This window comes from Amblyomma mixtum, chromosome 4, assembly GCF_055824585.1.
Source record: "Amblyomma mixtum isolate Tamu chromosome 4, ASM5582458v1, whole genome shotgun sequence".
In the NCBI taxonomy this organism is placed as follows: domain Eukaryota; kingdom Metazoa; phylum Arthropoda; class Arachnida; order Ixodida; family Ixodidae; genus Amblyomma; species Amblyomma mixtum.
This window is the reverse complement of record NC_143015.1, coordinates 155,311,918-155,323,878: the sequence shown is the minus strand read 5'-3', so window position 1 is coordinate 155,323,878 and position 11,961 is coordinate 155,311,918. Positions and strand designations below refer to the sequence as shown.

General features: G+C 47.6%; 1 protein-coding gene across 1 annotated transcript in view; it reads left to right on the top strand.

Moving 5' to 3' along the window:
• The window catches only part of LOC149348872 (protein rhomboid-like), a 16,888-nt gene extending 7,013 nt beyond the window's left edge, over positions 1–9,875 (top strand). The window contains exons 2-7 of the mRNA XM_089541859.1: positions 1,656–1,659; positions 2,121–2,263; positions 3,049–3,161; positions 3,831–3,931; positions 5,222–5,276; positions 6,668–9,875. Coding sequence (XP_089397985.1) covers positions 1,656–1,659; positions 2,121–2,263; positions 3,049–3,161; positions 3,831–3,931; positions 5,222–5,276; positions 6,668–6,900 — 649 coding nt within the window. The 3' untranslated portion in view covers positions 6,901–9,875. The remainder of the gene's footprint in view (positions 1–1,655; positions 1,660–2,120; positions 2,264–3,048; positions 3,162–3,830; positions 3,932–5,221; positions 5,277–6,667) is intronic.
• The last annotated feature ends 2,086 nt before the right edge of the window (positions 9,876–11,961 follow it).

Here is an 11,961-nt window from a genome sequence, read left to right as displayed (position 1 = left end):
GTGAACTAGAGAGTTTACTCCCCTTTTACTCCCATATAGGCGTATTTTTTATTTAGAGTCTATAGACAGGAAATATGCACAGGGTGTTTTTGACGCGGTTCATCGGAGTAGCGCCGGTCGCGAATGTAGTACGGTTGTTCGCGGGTTCTACACTCTAAACGCGAATACACCTATATGGGAGTAGAAAGGTTGTAAAGCTGTCCTGTTGCGAACACTCGTTTTTAAAGGTGTGCGCTAGAGGACAACTTTACACCCTGTTTACTCCTTTCTGCTTGGAGTGTACTCTATGCAGAAAGGAGTAAAAAGGGAGTAAGCTTGTCCTCTAGCGCACAAGAAAGGGGTGTGCGCTAGAGAACAGCTTACTCCGTTTTTACTCTCACATAGGTGTATTCGTGTTTAGAGTGTACCTAAGGGTCATGCACCTAAGCGAGCAGTGGGACGGTGCCAACGTTTTCTCCCGAGCGTATACGCAACCATCACTCTCTCCCCCTGGCTGTGGGCGTGGGCCGTGTCTGAGGAGCCGACGGCAGCAGGCCTGGCCTCTGAGGAGAAAGACAGAGGGCGAGGAGGTGCGCCCCCGAGGGAGGGGAAGGAGGGAAGATATACACACAGGGCCCCCTCGTGCTTCTTCGTCCAGCGCCGGCGTCCCTCTCATTAGGGTCATTAGCGGTGCGTAACGCGTGCCGGCCACGCGGCTGCCAGGTGGCGGGCCTGTCCAGGCGTGACCACCGCCGTCCAGCGATCCTCGTCACGGCCGTCCTTCTTCTTCGCCGTCGGCGGCGTGCCGCTGTGACCCTCCTCCTCCTCGTGCGTCTGGCGTATGTCTTTGCGGAGCTACGGCATGCCGGCGATGACCTCCGATCGGCCGCTAATCATCGTACCCCCCCCCCCCCCCCTCCTTCTGTTTTGCTGTCGGTCTCGGGAGGGATCATGCCGGAGACGAGACAAAGAACGCACCGCTGAGTGCGCGAATAATGTCCGTCTGTCTTTAGAAAAAGTGTACGGAAAACCCCGGAGACGTCAGAAGAGGCATTGAAAGACTCGCCCGCTAGCCTGCCTAGGAGGAGCATTGTTTGCTTCACTTTAGGGTGAATGCATTCTCTGAGCATTTACATTGCGTCCAAGCAACGTTAGTTGAGTCGTACGGAGGACTGTTGCTTGTCCTCTTGAATGGGGGACTTTCTCAGAGCTGAGATTGTGTTCTTCTACTGTTTAGTTTTTTTTTTCTCGATATGCGTTGTATACTGTGATGACCCGCATCACACGCGCGATAAGGCACGGTCTGTGCGGACTAGCACGCAGCCTCGAAAATAAAGTTTTTCTTCGCGTTGTCCGAGCTAAGCGGCCTCGCCGTCGGTATCGAGTCGTAGCGGAGAACCACCGCGATGACGGTCAATGAGGCTGTGGTCCATCATACGGGCCTTGGAGCAGGCGCTCTCGGAATGCGAAGGGAGATTTGTCGCTTCGTCTTTCCTCGAAAAGCGCGAAATATCTGGGAGTTACTTTTCTTCTGGTGTACTGTACGTTTTGATGAACTGAAGAAGACGTTTCGGCTTGTCCTCTCCTTTACAGCGGCTGCAGTTCTGGCCGCAGCCACTCTTGACTAGTTTCACGGAGCGTGGTTACCGCACCGTGGCTCATCTGTGTTCGTGTAGGAAGGCAAGCGCAACATATGCATAGTCTTGGCTACACCTGCATTGCGCTGTCTTGACCGCAGTGAAGGCTACGGCTGCCATCAAGGCTGCCTGTATAGGCCCATACCACATGGTGGGGGCCTGTCAATTTAATCCCATAGTTCACCCCATTCTAAGCCCCACTGGTCATTGCGCAGTATGTGTTCTACAGCACCGCTTGTGTACACTGTACGTGTACTACACCCTGCAGCGTCGTTCTGTCTGTCTTGACTATGTATGCGTTCTTTGCGCTGTTTTATTCTTCCAAATACACTCTTTAGTTATCTACTGTCTGTGGACTTCCAGATATGGCCAGTGGCCAGCTTGTTTGCGTCGTATGCGTCTCTCTCTCTCTGCACCTGTATATGATGAAGTACAATGCAGCGAAACTAGCTGTCCGAAGGTCCTGTTAGCAGATGCATAACTTCTACTTTTCCTCATGCGCAGTTGGGCTTCTTCACCTACTACACGGTGACCACGGGCGCCGTGACGCCCACGGGTCCGGTTCCCATCGACAGCTTCTTCATCTACCGGCCGGACAAGCGCCTGCAAGTATGGCGCTTCGTCTTCTACATGGTCCTTCACGCGGGGTGAGCTCCCTCTCTCTCTCTGTTGCTGTTCGCGCGTGCATGAAGTTGCTGGTGGAACGTCGCCGGACTTCGGTACAAACGGTGTTTCGATAAAGCGGGGGATTCTGCAGCAGGGGCGTTCTTATGAGACACTCTGGAAGTAGCGGAAGGGGGGGGGGATTCCATCTGAGTCATGTATTTCTTCTCATCCCTGCTGAAAAAAGTTGTATGATGCACTAAACTCGTGGGGTTTGTCATACAAGTATCATAGAATTATTATACAAATCATGGGAAATTATCATACAGATATCATACGTTTCTGTAAAATCATAGTCATCGTAGAGATGTCATAGAATATCATACAAATTGTATGATATTCTATGATGAAGCCTCTATGATGTTATTGCAGCATAGAACTTTTTTCAGCAGGGATTTAGCCCGAAAGGGGGTTAGGCATGGCTTTTCTATGGAAAATTTCTCGTTTGCCATCCCCCTCCCCCCCTTGCCCTGCGCCCATAAATCCGCCCCCGTGATACAGTATGTTGAGCGATCTCTTCACAGCAAGGATTTTCTGCCCTGCGCCCATAAATCCGCCCCCCGTGATGCAGTATGTTGAGCGATCTCTTCACAGCAAGGATTTGCTGCACTCTCGTTTTGCTTCTGCCTTCTAAGAGTAGCGTGAAATGTTTAAAAAACCTGGCAACCTCGCTGGGCAGTCCAGATCGTTAACCTCTCCCTTACTGACCCGACTTCACTTGCCCTTCACCCCCCCCCCCCCCCCCCCCCCCCCGCTCTTTCGACAACAGGTGGATCCATCTGCTGTTCAACCTCCTGGTACAGATGTTGGTCGGCCTGCCGCTGGAGATGGTCCATGGCTCGCTTCGCATCGGCACGGTCTACATGGCCGGAGTGCTCGCAGGTGAGGAGGAACATGCAGATCCGCTCTCTCTCACTCTCTCTCGACTCCGTCTCTCAAGAGACGCCGTCCTGATTTGTAATCGCCATTTCCCACCCCCCTCTCGTCCCGAGTACAGTGTGGGGTAAAGCTAAACTCGTACCTCTCATTTAACCTCCTTACACCCAATCGTGTTTCTTTGAGGCTTTTCACTCGCCTCGGAAAACGCGCTTCGCACCTGTTGCGCGGCGACCGCGACGAAGCGCGCGGGGACAGAACACGTAACGCCATCTGGTAGCCGCGGAGAGCAACCGCGCCGTCTGGCGGTCGTTACCACCGCGTGTGAAGTCCCGGTTAACGCGAAACTGTAGACGGAAAGCGCGCCTGTTGGCAGTTTTCTAAATATAGTATCTTAGCCTTTGTTGCCGCTACTGTTATTACACAGGTTTGGCGCTTCTGTGGAATTGTCGGTTTCTTTCAGTTCTCAGTAACGGCACCTTGGTGACGTTGTTTATGTTTCAAAGTTCAAGGTAGATTCACCGTGCCCTTGGGGCTATAGTAGGATACAAGTTGAAAAAAATAAACAGCAGTTGTTTCTTCGTCGTGAGGTAGTCTTACGTATTTTGGCAAACAGAATGTGAAAACTTTTGTTTGTTGTCTGAGCACTTTGGCCTTCGTCTCTCCCTGGTGCAGGCTCCCTGGGCACGTCCGTGTTCGACACGGACGTCTACCTCGTGGGTGCCTCGGGTGGCGTCTACGCGTTGCTAGCGGCCCACCTAGCGAACGTGCTACTGGTGAGTACCGCCTGGCTCCTTCTCCTCCTCCTCCGTCTAACTGCTGGCACTATGCACCCTTGTCTGAAGCCTGGTGTCTTCAGACACCAGGCTTCCATTGTAAAACATTTTATTCTTCGGAAAGAGCCCGGTGCTAAGAGGTCGCGTTATGTGGTCGATAGTACATAGCCCTCGGCGACTTTGTCAGCCCACTCCACCGCCAGAACTTGCGTTCTGGGGTTAGAGCTAGCCAGCACGGTCTCCCACCGCTCGAGAGAAGGAGAGGTAACTAGATCACCAGGAGGTGATTCTATTTTGCAGTCCCATGGGATATGATCGCAGTTGGCTCGTTGGCCGCAGTGTTTACAGTTCGGGTTGTATAGATCAGGATAAATGTCCGGCAGCAAAATACACATTTATTGTTGAAAAAAAATTGAATATTGTTTCCCCGCCGCTCGATCTAGTTTCGGGACGTCAATGGCGAAGTGGACTCCGTGATCACTGTTTCGAAGGAACGGCGGTGTAGCCTCGGAGATCTGCGACAGAAAAAAAAACTGATGTTGACGTCACCGCAGTTTACTTGCTAAGCGGCCGCCGATACCTATATATTTCATTTCTTCCACTTTGGTAGCTTGTGAAAGCTGCTTATTTAGAGAAAATACCGTTATTTACTTATTTTTACAGGTTACAGGTTACTTACAGGTTACAGGTTATTTGCTTTTTTTTTACCTATATAGTTACTGAGATTGACGCCTGTAGACGCAATTGCTGAACCGATAAAGCTTCCCCATCACAGTGGTACCTTATGATCGTCGTTTAACTCCTGCAATCTTGTGCGAGCTCTGCCACATGACACACCTGTTATGCAGTGAAGCGAGCTTCGTGTGCGCCTAGTGATTGTTTTAATCAGAAGTAAGGCTTCACTGCAACATTTTTGGTGCCTGGAGTGCTGATGAAATAACGTGCGGCTAGTGGCTTCATCCACCGCACCTGTACGCTTGTGGCTGGTTTTTGGCCAACATTTGCCAGGTGCAGAAAGTGAGCGTGCCTGCATGACTTTTGTACTATGCAGTGAAGGCAACTTTACTAGCAGATTGAATCTATTAAACACTGTACATAGCAAAAAATTGTCGAGCTGTTGACTTATGCAAAACTTGCATGGTGGCTCGTCACATTGTAGTTGCATTTCCTCTCACTAATTTCTGCTTGCATCCGTCCTATTCTTATTTCGAGGATAGGAAAAAGAGAGGCATTTTGAGGGTGCATATGTGAGTGCAACCGTTGTTTTATTTTTATTTCATTATTTTGCAGAACTACAACCAGATGCAGTTCGGTCTCGTGAGGCTGGTGGGCGTATTTGTGATCGGTAAGTGGTGCCTCGTTTTTTTTTCTTTTACAATAAATTGTGTTTCTCGCAATCCGAAGCAGTGCTGTTGCTTTTCCAGGTCTGTGTCAGTCTAGATTGCCTTGCATCCTTCATAGGTGTAGTGGATTAAAAGCGCATTGACGCGTCAACATTTCTGAACTTTTCTGCCTGAAATGCACCCTTCCCGCTTGAGAGCTAATCCGCCCGAAAAGTCGCGTGGCTTTCACAGCTTTGCTTTGCTGTGTAAGCAGTTGCAGTACTCTGGTGTGCACAATGCCAGAATGTGGCATTGGCAGGTTGTGGGGACGAGGTCTAAGAAGAGACAGACCTCACCCATATTGTGCTATCGGTAGCAAAAGATTGCTGGATTCGTGTTCTAGGGGGAAAAGCTTATTGTAGCATTCCCTCATAACCCATTCGCTTGATATTATTCCCAGCAGGGGCATCATGAATATGTTTCCTCGCACATGCAGAAACTTCAAACGACTGGATTACCTGACTGCGTCAGAATAAATATTTACCACTCATCCGCATCCCGTAAACTTTAGCTGCATGCAGATAGACAGTACAGCTGCTAATGGTGCTGAATTACCTTATTATAACACAGAGAAGGAACACGCAAAAGCACGAATGAATGCTGCAGTATTGTCTTATTGCTTTCAACACAGAGCCAAGCTTTTTGGCTGCGTGTAGGACAGCATTAGCAAACATGCACCGCCAGGTGGAACTCGCCTATGCCTGGTAAATAGTTATTAATTGAATATCTTTTGTCATGTCATTTTCAGTTTCAGTAGCTGAACAGTGACTATGACGTTATCTTGGACTTGAGCTGAAGTGAGGCGTAATAAAACGGCGATATATCACTGCTTGCCCATTTGTGAATTCGCGCTGTTGGGGCAGGCTGGCATATGAGTTGGAGAGGATTAAAATGACGACCAAAGCAGCGATTGTATTGCATTGTTTTGTGCTCCACATGACCTGAAGGCTAAGATGACATCATAGGAACCTTTCAGCTTCGGAAGCGAAATGACATCAGAGAAGAAATTTGGTTATAAACTATTTACTGGGTGTAGGCGAATGCCACGTGTTGGTGATTCATGTGTTGTAATGTCTTATGCATCATTCCAGAGAAGATAACACGTAACCAAAAATGTGAGTTGTGATAGTCACTGGCTGTCAGAACAACCTTAACGTATTAATGCGAGCTACCATATTACACACATCTCCCTCTTTTCTTTCGAGTATTCCAAAATACCACCTTGAAATAACATCCAGCTATTCCACTGGTCTTACTGCTTAACTGTCTTCCAGTGTAGTAATGTCATTGTTGCTGTTTCAGCTGCTGATAGAGCTCATTTGTCATATTTTTTCTCTGTTCTTCTCTTATGCAGCCTCTGCGGACGTGGGCTTCGCAGTCTACGACCGGTACGCCGCCGAACCTCATGGGCCGCCGGTATCATACGTGGCGCACCTGACGGGTGCACTAGCAGGCCTCACCATCGGTTTGCTAGTGCTCAAAAACTTTGAACAAAAGCTGCACGAACAGTTACTGTGGTGGGTGGCACTAGGTGTGTACGCGGCCTGCACGCTCTTCGCTGTGCTATTCAACATCTTCAACTACTGAGTGCGCAAGAGTGGCGACATGGCTTTTTAACGACCTCAAGTCTGGCAGCTGCCCGTCAGCAGCAAGTGCTGGTCAAGCACAACCCGTGTTCTAAACGCAGCTTTTCATCAAAACATTAAGCATCAGGCAAGGACCTGGTGCGAGGAAGACCACAGGCTGCGGCTGGCAAAGGCCATGGCACAAAGGAGCTCCCAAGACACGCACAAAGGGGATGCAAAAATATTGCTTCCTAACTTGTTTTCCAGTCACCAATGAAGAAATATGAGCTCACATTTGAGTGCGCTCAGGACATTAGAAAGCTTCTGAGGACAGTCTGTAGCAGTTTCCACTGTGCGTTTGGGATTCATTCAAGAGGAAAGAGTGAGCAAAAAAAAATTCAGTCTGCGCCCTCTCCTGGAAATGTTTTGAAACCAGTTGTGCAATCGGAATAATTTATCTCTGACCATGATTTCTGGAACTGTACCCATCTGTGTACAAAGCGGTGATATACGCGTGTCTGTTTCATGTATTCCGACCACTTTACCGGATATGGAAAAGGGCTGCATGTCTTGAAAAAGTCAAGAATGAGCCTTCCCACGACTGCAACAGCACCAAGCGACGAAAAGCTCCAAACCAAAGAGTCTGCAAACCGTTTCTGCCCACATTTCTGGTGACCCTCGTGACTGCTGTGGAAAATAGTTTCGTCAGCTTAGATCACGGCATGAACTTCGCTGCTGTGTTGGAGTAAGGCCAACACCTGAGACACCACCGTAACATGAATCAGCACACACTGCCCTGAGAGTAGCGTATGCGACACCACTGGAACACCAGCCATTACGGCTACAGAGGAGTTCACAGCACAAGCCCACTGCCAAGCCAAGACAAGACTGCCGCACATTTGCTCGCAGCTCAAATCCTGCCACATGAAAGGAAGGAGGCGTCGTACAATTGCACAATGAAGCTCCTCAGGGATCGACGGAGACCTTCTTTAGACACAGGGCAGCTACTGTACTAGCAGCTGGGACTTCTTTTTACACTGATACACCCAATCGTGTGTGACAACTTCGTGCAGGGTTGTGCAAATGAAAGCAAACACACTGTGCTTTGCCGGGTGAAAATCTTTCCCAGCCTACTGGTTTATGGAACAATTTCCAGCTGGTTCCAGTTGGAACCAAGTGGAACCCAGATGGTTCCAACTGGAACCAACTGGAAATTGTTCCATAAACCAGTTGGGCTGGAAAAAATTTTCGCCAGGGATGACATTGAAGAAGATTCTGCAGGGAAAGTCAGCTGGTCCTCAACTTTCCAGAGAGAATGGGTGGCCCTTCGCAAACTTGGCCACTGACCCAACTTCGGTCTGGCATCCATCTGTGCTGTTCTGGACTGGCATGTGTGTGTTTAGGTGGGGCATGCCCAATGAATGTCATCTGGGACTTTTCTTTAGACGACAAATATGATCTGACTGCTTCTATGTGGCTTGTCTGTACAGCACCGTTCTTTGTAAGCTCGTGCACAAATAGTCTATATTTCCTCGAGGCATGCTAGAGCAGATGGTGAGAGTATATTTATTTAGATGCGCCCAGATATCTATAGATTTTTTACAACCTCCGTGTCGTATACTATTCCAGATTGTAGCTATAAATCGAAAAGACGTAGTTAGAAGCATGCTGTGTATATTATATTTATTTATAAATTTGGGCTTGCTTCATCTGGGAGCATAAAATGTAAACACTTCAGGCCCACAATCTAGTTTTTGTTACCTTTCCAAATGATGTAGCTGTGCTATTCAATTGTTAAAATGACACAGGTTCACATACAGTTTAACGTGATTAGCTAATAAAATGTCTCACTTTGGAAGATATTGACTAAAAAAGAAATCTTTTGTGCATGCTACTGAAAGCTAGCAAATTTTGTCGTTTGCTGTGAATATGTTATTCTTTTTGCTGTTTAAATTTTTTTACACTTCATGCTTTTTTGCTCATGTCCACAACTTCAATTACCTCATTTGCCTTTTTTGATGGCACAACATTTATAGCTTCCACATGTGACTGCCCTTTGTAGTCATTCCTGAATTGCTGACAAGGCAGCCTAGATATTTTATGAACTAATTGTCGAAATAGCTCATAGAACCCTTCTTCTTAAGTACTAGCTAGCGGTTTTAGGCCTTCAAACTTTTGCCCCGTACAAGCTTTACAAGCGAGTATAGCATAAGCTATAATATGAACTCTGAGTGCAAAATTAATCGTTAAAAAGATTTCCATGAAATTTCGGGGCACCTGCAACAGCTCAGTGTTGCATTCTAAAATGTTAGTGCTTAGTGCAGCTGATCAGAACACACTGGTTTTCAAGAATGTTACTTGGAAATGGGCGATTTCGCCATATAGTCACACACTTCTGATTTCGTGTCATTCCTGAGATTTTGGTGCAAGCAAGTTACGACTCTAGTTCTCTTGTTTTCTTCTAGCAACTGTTGCCCTGATGGGGGGCGTCTTGCGCTGGGAGACGCAATTTTCACAAGTTTCGGCAGGAATCGAAAGCTGTTACATGCTTCGCTCTGTGGTACATGACACTGCAGTTCCCGCAGCGAGGTGTACACGAACCGATGCATGTCTCCACTGGTGTACATAAAACAGCACCACACAGTCTGTTTTGCACAGCGCACATTCCCAAATGTTCCATTCACCAGTATGTCCTGTACTTACTGAGTAAGAGTTACTGTTCTTTTTGTCATGCCGTTCCATTTTATCTTTGCAAGACAGACGTGGCAGATTTTTTTTTAGTGGTTTCCAAATGTACACAGGTGTCAGCCTCCTCCACAGTTTCTTGCACTGGTTGAGACCAGCCAAACACACCATTGGTGCAGAGTTAGCACCAGGATTACCTTGAACATCCCTCTTTGTCGAGCTGTCTTCATTACATGCCAAGCAGTGAGGCCAACAGTTGCTATCAGTTGCTTGCAATTGCAAATAGTTTACTACATGCTATATCCTTTATTTATTCGCAGCAAGAGCCTGAGCTAACAGCTGTGATTCATTGTGACTGCTTTTGCATAGTTTGCAGTTATCAGGCATTAGTTACAATTGTGAGACCTGTTCAAGGCAGCTATGACAGAAGAGCACTTGATCTGTGTTCACCGAAAACAATAAGGTCTGTATGAAATTAACAAGCTGAACTCTTGGTAGTTAAAGAAGTGTACCTTCGCAACTGTCCTAGGCAGTGCTGGCATTCTGTGGTGGTCTGGGTACTCTTGGCACTAACTGTGCTCGCACTTTGTTGCTGGAGTCACACTCAAAATGCGCTAATGAGCTTTCTACTACATTCTGTTTATTTGGGCGTAGCTGCTACTGGAGCACTATTGTTTTGTCCTGGTGCTGCTGTGTGTTGGACCTCGCGCCCATTGTCATTCCAGGTGTTTTCCTCATGGCACTAATGCATTCGCTCACACGTCATGTATGCGTCAATTATTTGTTCACGTGTGTCGTGGTTGTACAGCTGTAGATGACAGAGTTCTTTTTTTGAAGCCTATTGTACAAAGTATTTATTTGAAAAAGATTTGCAACTTTATTAAAGTTTTTTTTTCCCTTTACATGATTCTTGTGTCATTTTGTTGGTCCTTTGGGTCCTTTTTTGACCCATTTAAGTGAGACGTGTTTTGGAATTGGATTGAGACACTTGCTGAAGAGTTTAAAAAAAAAATGCAATACACAATCTAAGTCTCTTACTAGCTGCATCTTTGGGCAGCATGTGGGCTTGATGTGAAGCCAGCACTAGGTGGCTCTGGGCATGATTGCTTTGGTAATGCCAGCATATTTGGTAAGGACAAACCCACTACGTATGTCTCATACAACTCCAGATGTAATGTGGGCACAAAAATGCATGCTCTCTCACGTCATGGTGGAAAAAAACATGGGTCCCAGTAGGCTTTCAACATGCCCAGTACAACTATAGCTACAAAGTAATATTTAGAGTTGCACCCTCGTATAAAACCCCTTTTTCCAGTCGTGCAAGTCTATGTTAAACACTTTAGGCAGTCAGTTAAAGCAGGCGTGCAAATGCTCATTTGTTTACAAGTGTATCAAGACAGCACTGTGGCTTTTGAGGAAAGGAAATGGCGTAGTAACTTTGCACTCCTCAACCGACACCTAAACTGCACCGTGAAGGAAGGGATGAAGGTGGGAGTGAAAGAAGAAAGGCGTCAAAGTGGAGGGCTCTGGAACAATGTCGACCACCTGGGGATCACAGGTGCCTTTTACGTTCCGCCTCTATCGAAACGCAGCCGCTGAGGCCGGGCTCGAACACGGGTACTCCGGCTCAGTAGACGAGCGCCCTAACCACTGAGCCACCGCGGCGGGTACAGCTATGTGGGCCGCGTCTTTTTCAAGCACCTGCCACAGTGGCTTAGTCGTCACGGGATCGAATCCCGGCTGTGGCGGCTGCATGGCTGCATTTGCTGCACGTCCAAGTGGTGATCCATGTTTACTGATGCCGTACGCAACATTCTAGAGCAAAAACAATCCGAAAAAAAAATGGCTGCGGTTCAACATGGCTTGAACCTAGTTATACGAACGGGTCGAGCTCTCCATGGTCTCCACTGTCTCAAATCAAATGTCAAAGGCCAAAGTCAGGTACCAAATGGTCACAGTCGTGGATCACGTGGTCATATACTACCATAGCTTGGGTGATACCTCGGCGCAGTTAAGTTCGGTTTGACCTTGTGATGCATTGAAGGTTATCGTCGATGTGGTGCCCACTGTCTCAAATCGAATTTCAAGGGTCAAATGTCAAGGTCACGTAGCCAATGGTAATTGTCATACGATCGCGTTGTCATACTACCACTGCTTGGGCCATACCACCACGCAGTAAAGTTCGGTTTGACCTTGAGAGGCATTCCACATCGAAATCAGAAGTTTTTCCCCGCGGAGTAGAGAGCTCTCGCTCTAAAATGCGGTGTTTCCAATCATTTAAAAGCTGACGCTCCAAATATATAGGAAAAAATAGCGCCCGGTGGCTCCCGCCACTATCCCGTTGGGCCGAGTTTTCGTGCGATCGAGTGCAGTCGTGTCTTGCGCAATTATATAAGTG